General features: G+C 36.4%; 1 protein-coding gene across 9 annotated transcripts in view; it reads left to right on the top strand.

The window, feature by feature from the left end:
- KIAA1328 (KIAA1328 ortholog) overlaps nt 1–16107 on the top strand; it is a 403500-nt gene that overhangs the window by 201114 nt on the left and 186279 nt on the right. For 6 of the 9 annotated variants that reach the window (XR_009047898.1, XM_057698043.1, XM_057698047.1 and 3 more), the window contains one exon: nt 15279–15428. The exons of the other annotated variants lie outside the window; for them this stretch is intronic. Coding sequence is in view for 5 of the 6 variants with exons in the window: in XM_057698043.1 (XP_057554026.1) it covers nt 15279–15428 (150 nt within the window). In the remaining variant the exon portion in view is untranslated. The remainder of the gene's footprint in view (nt 1–15278; nt 15429–16107) is intronic. 9 annotated transcript variants of the gene reach the window in all.

Here is a 16107-nt window from a genome sequence, read left to right as displayed (position 1 = left end):
AGCTGCAACACCAGAAGCACAATCCATAACAGAACGAGTTGAGATTGGACTTCATCAAAATGTAAAACTTATGTTTTTCAAAAGATCTTGTTAAAAGAATGAAAGGACAAGCCACAGCTTGGAATACAAAGATATGATAAAGGATTCATCCAGAATACCTAAAGAACGCCTAAAATGTGGTAACAAGGAAACAAACTACTGAATTAAAACAATGGGAAAAACATTTGGACAGATACCTCATGAAAGAAGATGTATAGATGGCAAATAAGCACCTTGAAAAGATGCTCAACATCATTAGTGATTAGGGGAATGAACATAAAAATCATAATAATACACCACTACATACCTATTCAACATTTGGCTATTGGTCAAAATATTAAAAGCTTCCTTGCCCTGTCAAACAAAGGTGTAGAGGAACTGGAACTCTCATACACTGTCGATAGGAATGTAAAAGTGTACAACAACTTTACACAAGTTTATTTAAGAAAGTGCCAAACATACACTTACTATACGCTCCGTCTGTTTTGCAAGGTATTAATCCAGGAGAAATAAAAGCATGTATCCACTCACAGTGTTCACAACTTTCTTTTTTTATAGTATCTTTATCTTATAGGCTCTCTAGTTGCAGAGACTGGGGGCTGTTCTTTGTTGAGGCGTGCGGGTTTCTCAGTGTGGTGACTTCTCTTGTTGCGGAGCACAGGCTCTAGGCATGCAGGCTTCAGTAGTTGTGGCACATGGGCTCAGTAGCTGTGGCTCGCAGGCTCTAGAGCGCAGGCTTAGTAATTGTGGCACGTGGGCTTAGTTGCTTCGGAGCATGTGGAATCTTCCTGGGTCAGGGATCAAACCCATGTCCCCTGCATTGGTACGCAGATTCGTAACCACTGTGCCACATGGGAAGTCCCGCAGCTTTATTTTTTAGAGACCCAAACTTGAAAGAACCCAGATGTCATTGGCAGGTGCACTGATAAATTGCAGTGTACTTGTATAATGGAATACTACTTGGCAGTGAGAGGGAACTACTAATACATGCAACCATATGGACAGATGTCAAAATAATGAAGCTAAGTTAGAGAATCCAGACTTAAAAGATTACATACTATAATTCTATTAATATAAAACTCTAGAAAAATCAAAGTAATCTCTAATGGCAGTAAGTAGATTGGTGCTTATCTGGTTGGGCAGATTCAGGAGTAGGGGAATAAGTGGAAGGTATTACAAAGGGACACAAGGAAACAGGGACCTACTGTGTAGCACAGGGAACTCTACTCAATATTCTGTAATAACCTATATGGGAAAAGAATCTGAAAAAGAATGGATATATGTATATGTATAGCTGAATCACTTTGCTATATACCTGAAATTAGCACAGTATTAAAAATAAACTATGCTCCAATATAAAATAAAAATTAAATTAAAAAAATTAAATTAAAAAAAACAAGGAGACTTTTGGAGGTGATGGATTCATTATCCTGATTATGACGATGGTTCCTGGGTATATACATATACCCAAACTTAGCTTGGACAATTTAAATAAGTGCAGTTTATTGCATGTCAAGTATACCTCAATAAAAGTTTTTTTAAAAACTGCGTCGTTTTCCTTTAAAATTCTAGTTTCCTGGCCTCATTGGGATCAGAACAAATTCTCCAGCCCTGGTTCAGCTTTAAATTTCCCCTGTAATATATTTAACAGTACATGGTATATTTAGGACTCACAAAATAAACTTGTAAGCAGTTCATATAGCCACTATCCTAACAAACTATATGTTCCTGACAAAGTAGAAATGTTCCCATTTGAATTTCTTTTTAATGACACATTACACAGGCTTTAAATGTCAGTCTTTGTACTTTCAAAGGTGCAAAAACTAAAATGAAGTTTACATATAAAAGCAATCAACTCCAGTAGCAAAAGGCTTGAATATCAATTTCTGAAAATTTTATATGAATCTTTTCTCCAGATAATTTGTTTTAAATGTCTTTGACTGTGACATCTTTATATAAGTGAATATAGGTTGAAGAAGTAGCTGTAAAGCCTGAAATCTCCATCTTTCAATTCTTTTTCATCATGACTGTTAACATGATAAAGCTAGATATTGTACACACTTCATTGTTTACTCTGCAATAAATTACTTCCCTCCTAACCTATAAACAGACAACCATCACCATGAGTTAGTAATGTTGGCATTTGACTGTACCCTAAAATATAGTTCATGGTTTTTAAATATTGCACGGGTGTGAAAGATTTTATGAGTGACCATGGGACAAGCTACAGCATTCTACTTCCTTTAGCCATATTTGGGGATGTTTATTTATAATTATAGTCTTGCTATTTGGCGGACAAAGTATTTTTCTGCTCATTCCTCAAGAATTCATTCTGAGTACCAGTTAAGAGCATGAACTTTGGATCCAGAATGCTTGGACTTCTATACATTAAACTTTGCTACCTTGGGGAAGTTACTTAGCATCAGTAAGCGTCAGTTCCCTTGTCCGCAAAATGGGAAAGATGTAATGAATATACCTCATAGAGTATCTTTCAGGATTGAAAAGTTAATAAATGCAAATAGAACTGTACCTTGCATGCAGTAAGTTAGCTTCCCTGTTGTTATCGTTTATTGTTATAATTGTTTTTTTTTTTTTTGAGATTGTGGAGTAGGTTCTGGTGGAAACCAAAAATATCATCTGTTTGGGAATGACCTTATGTTTATTTATTCGTCTTTTGTACTTATGACATTCAGCCTGAATTATTTTGTCAATTTAGGGATTATCACACCTGGTTTTCATTTCTGTTGGTCCTGAGGTACTGTATTCGCCAGAATTGAGTGCTTTGAGAATAAAATTGAGATTGGTGAATAAAAGTTTTTTTTTAATCTTCTAGGAATAAAATTTTTGTAACCACCAGTGTTCATTTGGTTTAAAGCACAAGGAAAAATGGTGCTTTATAAAATGGATTGCCGTGTTCAACTGTTGTTTGAGTTCATCAGAATTACTGCCTAAGCTTAGATCTGTGGTCCATCTAGACTAGGATTTGCTCTTGGATAGGTTCCCAAGGAGAGAACATAGGTAAATCTAGAAGAATTAATAGAAGCCCCGCCCAAATTTTTTAAAAAGTTTTTTCTGCTTTTATTTTCACTCAAACATGGTTCTTTGGTTTCTTTAAATTTTTTAGAAGGGAGGTTCTGTCCCAGGAACTTCAGAAATAGCTGAGATGATTAGTATTTAGTCATTGTGAACATGAGCCAGGAAAAAAAGAAAGTTTTTAAAGAGAGTTTATTGTTAGTATATTACTTTTTAAGGTGGTTTATTGTTTCTTTGTTATTGTTAAGCTAATATATTCTGGCATTAGAATATTCAAGCAATTCAAAAATGTACAGTATGTTAATTCCAAGTCCACTGTATTCTCCTTCCTCAGCAATAACTACTGTAAACTTTGTATATTACTCCAGATTTTTTTTCTATGCAGATCTGATACTTTAATTTTTAGAAAAGTAGGTTAATACTATATATATACACGTATGTATATGTGTTCGTATATATATATACAATTATTACAGCTTTATTTTCTCACTTAATAATATGTATCATATACTTTCCAGGGGATTACATGTATGTATTAATGGCATCCTTAATGCTCATTCAGCATTTTAGTGTACAGATGTATCAATTTATTTAATCAGTCCCTTACTGATACATATTTGGGTTATTTCATATTTTCCATTACAAAGAATACTGCAGTGAATATCCTTGTACATATAATTTAGATTACGTTGCAAGTTCTATTCCCTAAAGTGGAAATGTGTGCTCAAAGAATATAAAAAAAAATTAAATGGTAGATATTGACAAATTAGAGATGCTTGTTGAAAGGAAAAAAGAAACTCATAACATTAATGGTAGATACCTACAATGGGAATGGCAACCTTTTGCTTTGCCCTCACTTTGAGGTAGCTCCTTGTGTAAACAGTTAATAGTGATTTCTAGAGCTTAGAAAAATTAACAGTTTCCCTGACTGCTCATTCATATTTGTTCTTTCCGTTCATTCATTGGTCCTTAATTTAGAATTAGATAGTGAAGGGGAGGCATGGAGGTGGAAGGAAGTATAGATACCGACTTTCTCATTTTACAGAGATACAATCTAAAGTAATGGATCAAGTAGAGATTATAATTATTATTCAAGGTTAGAAAGGTAATGTACAGAAGAACAAAAGAAAAAAACACAGCTAAGGAAAACTTTAAAGGATGTAGTGTAAATGAGCCAAATTATATATCTTTCATAGTGAGGAAAATACTTGATCTTCCTTAACAAATCTGTAACTGTAATTACAGAAGAAATAGAGGTCTAAACATACAATTTAAAGTTGTGGAGGTAACACTGCATAACTAAAGTCAGAAATAGAGAAGAAAGTTTACCTCTGAGGAGTGATATTAGTAGTAGGCGACGTCGATGTTTTTATTTTTCATTTTATTTCCTCCTATAGCTGTTGGTATTTCTAGTTCTGTGTTTATTGATTTACTTTCCAAATAATACAAAAAATAGATCAAAAAAGGAAAGCTGAAGCTATAATTCCATGATGGGATAATTAAGACAACTGTGGGAAATGGGAATATCAAAGTCAAGTCAGTTAGTGGGACAAAAATAGACTTAGGGATATTAGTTATATAGTTTATGGGTCCATTTATAAACTTTCCACATCAAGAAAGTATATACCATATAGTAGTTTATTAGAAATAAACGTACTTAATTTGTTATAGAATTAAACTCATGACAGTACAATGGATACATTCATTCGACAGACATTCATGAGCGGAGTAAATTCACATTGTTATTCTTCTATGCCTGTCCCTGATGTGCTTTAACATGCTCTATAGGAAAGCTTGCAGTGGGTTTCTGTTGAGTGAACTCTTAAAAACTCCTCTCCTTCTAAAACCTAATGTCTCCTTAAAGAAATTTTCAATCAGTCCCTCTCTTTTCCGCCTCACTTCTACCCTCATTTTTGCTAATACCCAGTGTTTCCCATTCCTGAGCTAATACCAATCAGCCTGCTTTTGAGTTAGGTTTCTCCTTTGTTCATGCTAAATCAGTTACTGACTCATCCACCTGCTTTCCAGCATCCAAAGTTTTGTTGCTATATTTTCCAAATTTTCTATCTCGGTACATCTATACCTTTTTATATTCCTTTCGTGCCATTCTTCTACTGTTTAATCCACCAACTTTAGTCAGAGCTCTAGTTTTATTTCTACGTGTCAAATAAAAAACCATTGCAGTACAATTTACAAAAGCCAACTATGTAAATAATCAAAAGCAGACAGTTCATGCTGGAAAATTAAAACCTGGAGGGGGAAACAGTTTCCTGGGTGAGTTTCCTAGTGTTTTATTTTGTTCTGTTTCTTTTTTCCCATGACTTTGCCCCCAGTTACGCAGCTGGGCAACAGTGGCTCTGGCAATTAAAACTCTGATAGAAACCTCATTTTTCTATCCAGAGAAATCAAGAAAATGGGTCCTGCATTTAAATAGTGTGTGTGGGGGGATCTTTATGCTTTTTCTACCTTTCCCAGCTTTGCTCCTGAGACAGACCCAGTTGCAAGGCTGTAGCTACAGTAGAAGTGCTGCAGGAGAAACCCTGCCTTTCTTGCCAGATAACGCAGGAAAAGGCGCCTCCATGATGAAGACTGTGGAGGACATCTCAGAAAAAAAGACAGCTGGGAAGGGTGTCCCCTCATCTTGTATATAACCAGCACAAGTACTAGTTTGTGCATGTGTCAGACCCCAGCAGCATACCACAGTCTTTGAGAACTGGACTTCAATTAGAACCACTCCTCAGAGGAGGTGAGGAAGAACTTGTGGTCTGAACCTAATTGACCTGATTGCCTCTTAAAACAGACAACCAAATTCTCTAGCAGATTATAAAAGGTCAAAGGACTGACAGTCAATACAGCATAACATTTAAAATGTCCAGGGCATAATTCAAAATTATGCTACCTACAAAAAAACAGGAAATTATAAACGATTCTCAAGGGGAAAGGCAACAGATGCTAACCCCAGGGTCACCCAGATTTTGAAATGATCAGGAAAAGACTTTGAAGAAGCTTTTATAGCAATTCTCCATGCATGAATGTAAACACTTTAAAGGAATTTCTCAGCAGAGAAATAGAAACTATTAAAAACAACCAAATGGAAATTTTGGAACCAAAAAAAAAATACAGTATCTGAAATAAAAAATTCACTGGATGGACTCATCAACATAATGGAGTGACAGAAAAAAAGTCAGTTAACTTAAAGATAGATCAATAAAAATTCTTCAACTTTTAAAACAGAAAGAAAAAAGAAAGATTGGAGAAAAAAAGGAACAGAGCCTTAAAACTTATGTCCAAAAGGAAGAAAAAGATTACATACAATAAGCAGGAAAGAATAACCAGTTCTTAAGGGCAAAGGCAGCCTCTGCTGAAAAAGAATGAGTCTTCTATAGAAGACAGAAATCAAGGTAAACTTTCTTTTTAAAATCTTGGGAGCCTTTGCAAGGATATACTCAAGAATGTCAGTTTGCACAAAATTGTCTTGCAAGTACAGTACTGAAACATTTTCTGTCACAGAGAATGCTAGTTGCCTACCTGTCGACTTAAAAAAATCCACAACATGAGAATTGCAAGTTTAGTTTTATCGGGGGCAAAATGAGGACTGCAGCCCAGGAGACAGCATCCCAGATAGCTTTGAGAAACTGTTCCAAAGAGGCAGGGGGGAAGGTCAGTATATATGTGGTTTTGGTGAAAGGGAAAAACATGCAATCAAGCACATACTGTTTACAGAAGGTTTCTGCTAGTCTCTTGCAGGTTACTGCTAGTCACGAGGAGCAGTCGTCACCATGACGGATTTTAGTGTTTTTCTAGATATGAGGAGATACAAGAATTGGGCTTATAAAATTGGCTCCTGAAAATATCTATCTAAAGACCTGTCCTGCCAGTTTTTCGCAGAGCACAGAGTGCCTGGTTTCAGCTCTCCACCCTGAACTACTTTCAAGGGGTGCTGAAAATCAGCAGCTGCAGCAGCACATGATTTAATCCTTGTAGAGGCAGATGGCAAATGCCAATGGCGAGTGCCAGTTGTAGTTGACATACCTATTGTCTATTCTTCCTCTGTTCCATCGTAAGTGAATGCCAGTCTTACTGAGAGTAACAGTGTCTCTGGATGAAACCTGCATTACCCAGCCTCTTTTGCAGATGGGGTAGTGCCGGGATCCAGTTCTGGCCAGGGAGACGTAAGTAGAAGTTGTGCCATGGGGTTTCTAAGAAATTCCCTTAAGAGGGCCTGGGGTTGGGGGTGGGGGGGAGAGGGAGGGGGGAGTGTAGCAGGCTCTACTGTCTGCTATACTCGATTTTAAGCCTCTTTTCATCCTTTGTCCAGTCTCTTTTTTCCCTAATGGCAGGAATTCTCAACCAGGGATGATTTTGACTCCCAGGGGAAATTTGGCAATGTCTGAAGACATCTTTGGTTTTTACAGCTGACAATTGCTAGTAGCATCTAGCAGACAGAGGCCATGGGTATTGTTAAACATCCTACAGTGTACAGGACAGTCTCCCACAACAAAGAATCATCTTGTCCAAATATCAAGAAGCGAGGTTGAGCAGCTTTGCTCTGTGGAATGCTGACCTGTTGTTGGAGATTGAATAGCCATTTTGTGAGTAGAAGGTGGCAAGTCCATGTCTAAACCAAAATATAGAAGGAACTGAAGTCCTGATGACATTGTGACACTGCTCTAATGGCTGCAGACTGTGTTCTTCCAGAGGCTTCATTACAAGGAAAAGAAAACACCTAATTTATTTAAGCTAATGGATTTCTTTTTCCTTACACATTCATTAACTGATAGAGTATTTACTTAGAATATGTTAATCATAAAGATTAGGGCAGCTAAAGTATAAATAGTAATGAAGAGCTCTTAGGCCTTGAAAAGAATAAGGAAAAGCTTATCATGATTTATCTGGGCAAAGAGGCATTTTGAAGAAGGTACACTTGGTGAATAGAGAACAAAATCTGGGAAAATATCAGAATTACTGGGTTACTGTCATAATTTTGCCTGTTGTTGAAAGACTAAAGAAAGGAGTTGTACCATTTTGTGGGTTTTTTTGTTTTTTAATGAGGCACTATAACATATTTTGTTACTATAACATATTTCATTCTGGTGCCAGAATTTGGTCACCTCAACTTCCACTAGATCTGTAATTAGCTTGGATCACACAGGGACCTAACTGCTTCAGTCTCCATTGCCTGGGGTTACAGATCCACTAAAGGGAAAGTGATGGAGGTTAAGCATTGTATATACTATGGAAGGGTAAGAGGTAATGTTGGTTGAGCTTTGGGGATCCCTTTCTGCTTATGGGGGCAGCATCAAAGCTAAAACACCATGTCTAGCCTTGAAACTCAGTTAAAATGATGCTGTCATTTGAAATCACGCCACACTAAGATCTAAGGAATTAAAGCTGTTTGTTCTGACCAAAAGAGGATAGAGGTATAGAAATAATTGATGGAAACAAAAAATGGAAAATTCAACATAAAAAATTCCCTAACCATGAAATTGTCTCATGTTCTCAAGAAAATTGTATTTCTTTGCTTTAAAATTGCTGGTTTGAAGCTGTCACAGAGCAATGCCATATTCACCTAAATTATAGGGACCCTATAAGTAGCCATTTGTGGGATACAAGAAGCTTAGTGCACTTGTAAATTTATACCTGTGACAGCCTAATTCTCACTGCAGAATTCTAGGGGTGAAACACACCCCCAAATCTTCTAATCCATTCCCTTACTATTGTGGGAAATTGCATATCAGTAAAAGGTAAAGATTTTACCCTAAAGGGTTTCAATCTAATGAAGCTAACAGTAAACATATACTATAAGTAACATATTGTAATGTGACTAAAATTGAACTCTTGATTTCCCTTCCAATCCTGTAAGTCTCTCATCTACCTAGCTCAGTAAATGGCATTCCTATTCTTTCTGTTTCTCAGAAAGAAAAAAAAATCTTTGAAGTCATAATTGACATTTCTCTTTCTCAAATCCAGGCCATTCTAAATATACTCCAACTACTACCATTGCTCACCACCTTCCCTGCTCCCCCCCAGTTCAGGTCTGCTTTTCACTAGGATTACCTCCTAGATTTTTAGCAAAGTGAAATGAAAACCTATACTCACATGAAGACCTCTGTGTGAGTATTTTCAGTGGCTGTATTCATATTCATTAAAAACTGGAAACAATCCAAATGGCCCTACTCAGCAAAAAAAGGAACAGACTGTTGATATGAGCACTACATACGTGAATCTCCAATTCATTAGGCTAAGTGAGAGAAGCCAGACTCAAAATGTGGGTCCATTTATATCACATTCCTGAAGAGAACTACAGAGACAAAAGCAGTTCAAGAATTTGTAGGGCTGATTACAAAGCAGGAGGAGTTTTTGGTATGAGGGAACTTTCTTGATTATTATGGTGATTACCTGACTGTACTCATTTCTCAAAACTTAAAAGAACTGTAGACTTAAGGATGAATCTTATTGTATGTAAATTGTATCTTAATTTAGAAAAAAAATGAATGCATTGCTGGTAATAGCAAAAGACTGTGTCAGCCAGAGTTCAGTGTGGGAAACAGAAACCACTCAAGATATTTTAAGTAAGAAGGAATTTTATGTTAGGAATAAAAGCTTTGGAAGGGCTTAAGAAGCAGAGTTTATGTTGGACTTCTGGTAGTGAGTTGAGAACAATATAGAACTAATATACTCAGGGCATAACACTCTGAGACCATCACTGGAGCTGTGCTGGAGTCAGGAACAGTGCATGTACTGCGGCTGCACTGGTCTCTGGACATCCAGGAAACCACAGAATAGGCTCCCACCAGCGCGACTGAAGGATTAGGAAGCCAGCTCAACAAGTCAGTGGTGCTTCTGCTGCTGCCACACTAGTGCTTCTTACCCCAAAACTGAAAAATGTTCCCTATTTTGTTGTTGCTGGAGAGAATTCTCATGTTTTCACCATTGTCCTTCCCAGCAGAGACAAACAAAGAAGACCCTCAAAATCACGTGAAATAAGCAGAACTTAATTGACATCCAGAGCTCTGGCTAATAGAAGGGAGTCTGTAGCTTCCCACATTTTATAATTAAATGGAGGGTGGAGTAAACCATGCCTCAGTGGTCAGCACAGTATCTAAACTTCCATCAGTAAGGGACTGTTCAATGAATTATGGTGTGTTATACAGTAAATGAAGCATTTACCCATGTGGTGGGGATTCTGTAAGCTGGGTATATAATTGCACTCTTGAGGTTGAGTTGATAGATTCTGGTGATTTAAATGTAACTATACTAAAGTCAGTATATTGCAGTTTCTATAATCCTACTTTTAAATTTGTGTTGCAAACATTGCTATTTCTTGAAAATAAGTAACTTCTCTTTTTCAGAATTAGTTTGAAAGGTTATAGGATAAGTTAGGCTTCCTAATATCAAGAATGCCATATGTAAATTTAGAAAATAAGAATTTTTTAAAATGGTAAATAATATAGAAGAGTTCTTTAACAACTTTCTACATGAGGGAAATCAGCTACAGGAAAAAGGGACTAAGTTTATATAGAATATGTAGTAGAACACAGCCTTATCTCTTGGCTGTGAAGTCAAGTCCAGATGTTGCCTTCCAAATGGTGTGTGGATCACTGTTCTTAGAGGAATGCCCTGATGGCATCCCCTCAGTTATCATATGCTAGCTAGCTGGTGTACGTGCATGCTCCTGTGTGGACACACACCCACCAGAATGGTTTTGAATAGACCCATTGCAAACTTACAGCTCCAGGAAGAAATATTTTAGTTTGTGAACGTAAGCCTGTTAAGTTCGGCCCTTTTTCAACCCTACAGAATAAAGTTCAAGTTAAAAAAGTATCTTTATCGTTAAAAAATAAAAAAATAAAAAAGTATCTTTAAATAAAAAATAAGCTTTTTTATTTTAAAGTATAGGAGCAATGAGATTAGAGTAAATTGCCTCGGAAGCTAAATGGCCAGACTTCCCCTAACAGATTTTAATTATTTTTATAGTTTTTCCCAATTGAAGTCTCACAATAGCCATTTTAAGTAAACTAGAGCAGCTCTTTCATCTTCATTGCAAGCTTCAGACCCTAAACAAAGCATGAAGCTGGGCAGTGCACTGTTTAATTTTCAAATTGGATTTTTCATTATGTTTTATGATAACTTTTTATTTTTATCAAGTTGCATCTCAGCCTTCTGTTTAGACTCAAGAAGATTTATGGCAAATGATCTGGGTGCTTATTTGGACAAACAAATGCAATAAATCAGTTTACTGTTTCAATAAAATGTTATTAATAGAACACATTATTCTGCTCAATATTATGTTATCTTTAAAATTAAGCAGAACATTAGTGGCAGTGAAACTAGTTTCAATCAATACATTCCTGTAATGGAACCTATTGTATAAGAAACTTTTCTTTTTAAGGAGGAAAAATGTCCTTAACACAGCTACCAACTTGTGACTCTAGAGATGGCATTTCACAGCTTCTAAAAATTATTTGGTAAGATTTCTTTGTGTTTGTTTTGATATTAAGAAGGTAGTTTCCTGAAAGTTACCTTGCAGCAGTTAGAGCATAAGTGGTCCTTAAATGCTTTTTTTTTTTAATTGAAGAATTTAGTTGGCACTTGACCTGGCAGAGACCCACCCAGGTGTGTGCTTCAATGAAATTAAGGTCAGAGCTGCTGTTGACATTCAGGAATATAAGAGTTGCCAATTTCTCTTCTGATCGTATAGAATTTGTGGTTAGATTTCTTAATGGAGTATAGGTAGAAGATATAGATTTTAATTTTTCAAAATTCATGTAATCATGAGAATATACTAGGAGTGAGCCCCGATTTAGATCCTCTGTCACCCGCTATACTCCCTATTGAAATTTTAGAATGATGGCTTTAAAATCAAAGGTGGCTGAAGTCTCAGGATGGTGATGCAGTCTTAGGAGGCCTTCACTGCACAGGGACTGGCAGGTTGTTTCTGTTGCTTGTTCTGTTTAGATAGCAAAGTGCCTTGAGAGAAGACTCCTATTTAATAATGCAGTGGGAAATTAAAGACATTTGGATGTTAAATCGCATATATTTTCCAGTGGAAAATCTCTTAAAACATACTTTATACTTTTGCTTGGTACATAGTATTGTCATCACATGGCAGTTTAAGGAATCTGGAGACTCCTCTGAGTTCTAAGTTTACTCCTTTACTTCTCTCATTTTGTGTTTTTAATCTGAATATAAGAAATAGAGATTATTTTACAGTGGTTTTATTCTCATTAAATTGTTAAGAAATTGTTGTTTTGGGAGATGAGAGTTATGTTAAGATGAAAAAATAATTATGGAAATCTAAGCCATCATACATATTCTATTGGCTTAGGATACAGTTTCCAAAGCCCATCAAGCAAATAATTTGATCATGTTGCTGTACAACTCTAATAGTAAACATGTGAGTTCTAACACATTCTTTGAACACCACTGCTGACATTTTATAAAGTCACACTCTCCTTCTGTAATTTATTTTTGTATTTTTATTTTCCTGTAAGTTTATGTTTTTTATAAATTTATTTTTATCTTATTTATTGGCTGCATTGGGTCTTTGTTGCTGTGCACAGGCTTTCTTTAGTTGCGGCCAGTGGGGGCTACCCTTCATTGCGGTGTGCTGGCTTCTCATTGTGGTGGCTTCTCTTGTTGCGGAGCATGGGCTCTAGGTGCGCAGGCTTCAGTAGTTGTGGCACATGGGCTCAATAGTTGTGGCTCGTGGGCTCCAGAGCGCAGGCTCAGTAGTTGTGGCACCCGGGCTTAGTTGTTCCGCAGCATGTGGGATCTTCCCAGACCAGGGCTCAAACCCGTGTCTCCTGAATTGGCAGGCGGATTCTTAACCACTGCACCACCAGGGAAGTCCCTCCTCCTCCTGTAATTTAAATGCAGGTGGTAATCATATTTTTGCACACCAGCAGGAGACTGTTTTTGCACTGGAGTGAAGCATAAAGTAGCAAGCAGTGCACTTGATTCTGGTGTTTATCTTAGTTGCACCTCAAAACCTTTAAATGTTACATTTCTGAAGGAAGGTTCATTTTTGTGTAATGACAGTAAACACCTGTGAACTGCTGGGCTTAATTGTTTACAGCTGACAATGATTATGGGTGGAGACTGGCATCAGGTGTCAAGGAACAGCTGACTATTTGGTTATCTCTGCATTGTCTTATTTTTCTTGTTTTCCCCAACATTTTAACATCATCTACATTTGTGAGGTTATCTGTAGTTTTTTCTTTTTTTTTCTAGTAATAGTTTTATCTGGTTTGGTATTAAGGTAATTCTGGCTTCATTAAATGAATTGGAAATTGTTTCTTCCTTTTTCTATTTTCTATCTTTGTGATGTTATAATTTCTTTAATTGATATGGAGGCATTAAGATGTTTTCTTTTGTCTTCAGTCAGTTTTGGTATTTTCTGTCTTTTAAGAGATTTGTGCATTTCATAAGTTGCCTCATAAGTAGCATGAAGTTGTTCATAATATTCCTTTATCAACTTGATAATGCCTGTGGCATCTGCATCTGTGTGCCCCTTTTCCATTTTTTATTTTGATGATTTGTATCTTCTTTTCTTGATCAATCGTATTGATTTCTTTAACAAAACAGCTTTTATTAGATTTTATCTATGGTTTGTTTTCTATATCATTTATTTCTGGCCTTATGTTTATTTTTCCTTCTGTTTATTTCAGTTTTAATTTGTATTTCTTTTTCTAACTTCCAAGATTGACATTTAGATCATTGGTTTGGAACTTTTTTCTTTTCTAATATAAACATTTAAAGTTATAAATTTCCCTCAGAGAACTCCTTTACCTGCATCCCACACTTTCTTATGTTGTGTTTTTTTTTCCCAAAATATTTTCCAATTCCCTTTGCGATTTCTTCTTTGAACAGTTTATAATCATTTATAAATTTTTCTTAATTTCAAGTTTTTGCAAATTTCTCAGATAGCTTTCTGACATTTATTTCTAATTTAATTCCTCTGTGTCAGAAAATGGACTCTCCACAATTTCAATATGTTGAAATTATTAAGACTTATTTTATATCCTGTCATATGACCTATCTTGCTAAATATTTCATCTACATGTAAAGCTAACCTAATCTACAATTATTGGATGGAATAGTCAATATATAGCAATAGGGTCAGTGTTTTTATAGTGTTTGTTCAGGTCTTCTATACACTTACTGATTTTTGGTCTGTTTTTTCCATCATTGACTGAGAGCTTTGAAAGCTCCAAAAATGATTGTGGATTTATTTTTCTTTTTATTTCTGCCTATCTTTCCTTCACATATTTTGAATGTCAGTTATCAGATGCCTTTACATTTAGGATTGTAGTGTCTTCTTGGTGCATTAAGTTCTTTCATTTTGTAGCATGCTTCTTTATCACTGATCATATTACTTGTCTAAAATACCTTGTATGATATTAACATAGCCACTCCAGCTTTCTTATAATTAATATTCATAGAGTATGTTCTTTTCCATCCTTCTAGTTTTCTCTATCTTTGTCTGTATAATTAAAGTAGGGTTCTCATAGATAGAGTATAGTTGGATTTGGTTTATAATCCTATCTGCCAGTCCCTGGCTTTTTATTGGAGTGTTAGTATCTTTTACACTTGAGGTAATTATCAACATGATTTGGTTTACATCTACTATCTTGTAATTTATTTTCTATTTTTCACCAATTTTTCTGTTTTTCCTTAGTTTTTCCTGCCCTTTTTTAAAATTAATTTTTATTGGAGTATAGTTGCTTTACAGTGTTGTGTTAGTTTCTGCTGTACAGCAAAGTGAATCAGCTGTATGTATACATATATTCCCTGTTTTTGGATTTCCTTCCCATTTAGGTCACCACAGAGCACTGAGTAGAGTTCCCTGTGCTATACAGTAGGTTCTCATTAGTTATCTATTTCATACATAGTAGTGTATACATGTCAGTAGTTTTAGCATTATCTCTATTGGGGGCTGATTTTGTTTATTTGTTTTTGTTTTGTTTTGTTTCTTTTTTGCCTCTTTGATCAGGTCTTTATTCAGAAATAGCTGTCCAAAATGATTTGACCTTTATGGAATGCACAAATTTAAGTTCATGCAGCAGGCTTCTTTTCTTCCGTGGTGGGTTTCTTTTCTATGGGCTTCTTTTCAGTTGGTGGTTTTTGGTCACCGCAGCCTTTTTCCCCCACAAAAGGCTTCTTCTTAACACCAACAGCCTTCTTTCCTTTCTTCTCCGCCACAGGCTTCTTGCCTGGAACCCGCTCCTCATTTGATTTGGCTGCTGCCGCCACCGCCTCTGCTGCCACCACCGCCTCTGCTGCCGCCGCCGCCTTATCCATCCAGAGTTTGTGATTCTTCTCCTACCAAAGAATTGTGTCCCATCCAGTGCATGGTATAGCATATGGGTTTAGCTTCAGCATGATTTCTCAGGTTTTTCAGTGGATTCTTCTTCAGGACTCTGTGATGAATCTTCTTGAGTGGTGTTCGTTGGGCTCTTTGGATCTCTGGGCTTTACAAGATTCTGTGTCTGTATTGAGCATCTTGTGCATGGGAAGGTTGTAGTTACTCTTGAAGGAGGCAGCTTCACGCCAAGTGCCATACAGATCATCTAACTTATGGAAAGTACTTTCAGTCCAAACGCATAAATGTCCCACGTGCTCATCAGAAGTAAGTTTCAAAATGTTCAGTTTGCTTACATTAAGCAGAGTAATTCCAGGGATGTTTCTGAAAGCCTTGATGATACCATTGTCATCATTATAGATGTTGCAGGGTTCTCTACATAGGATATGACGCAGTTTCTCATTTTGCCTTTGACAGGTCTCATTTGCTGTGAGGCATAGACCTTTTTAAAATCATTCCAGACCTTAAATTTTTTAAGAAGCAACACAGCTTCCTTGGGCTTCTTGTAGGCTTCAGCGTTATCTTCAGCCACCAAAGGAAGTTCAGGAACTTCCTCAGTATAATGACTTTTAGACATAACCAGGCTGGCAAGGCCCAGACAGCCAGGACAGAGCAGATGGATATCAATCTTGTGTTGTGTTCACTCTGGGGTGCCAGTGTTGCCAGGTTCT

This window comes from Hippopotamus amphibius, chromosome 11 (genome assembly GCF_030028045.1).
Source record: "Hippopotamus amphibius kiboko isolate mHipAmp2 chromosome 11, mHipAmp2.hap2, whole genome shotgun sequence".
In the NCBI taxonomy this organism is placed as follows: domain Eukaryota; kingdom Metazoa; phylum Chordata; class Mammalia; order Artiodactyla; family Hippopotamidae; genus Hippopotamus; species Hippopotamus amphibius.
The sequence above is the reverse complement of the archived record's forward strand: the minus strand, read 5'-3'. Positions and strand labels throughout refer to the sequence as shown.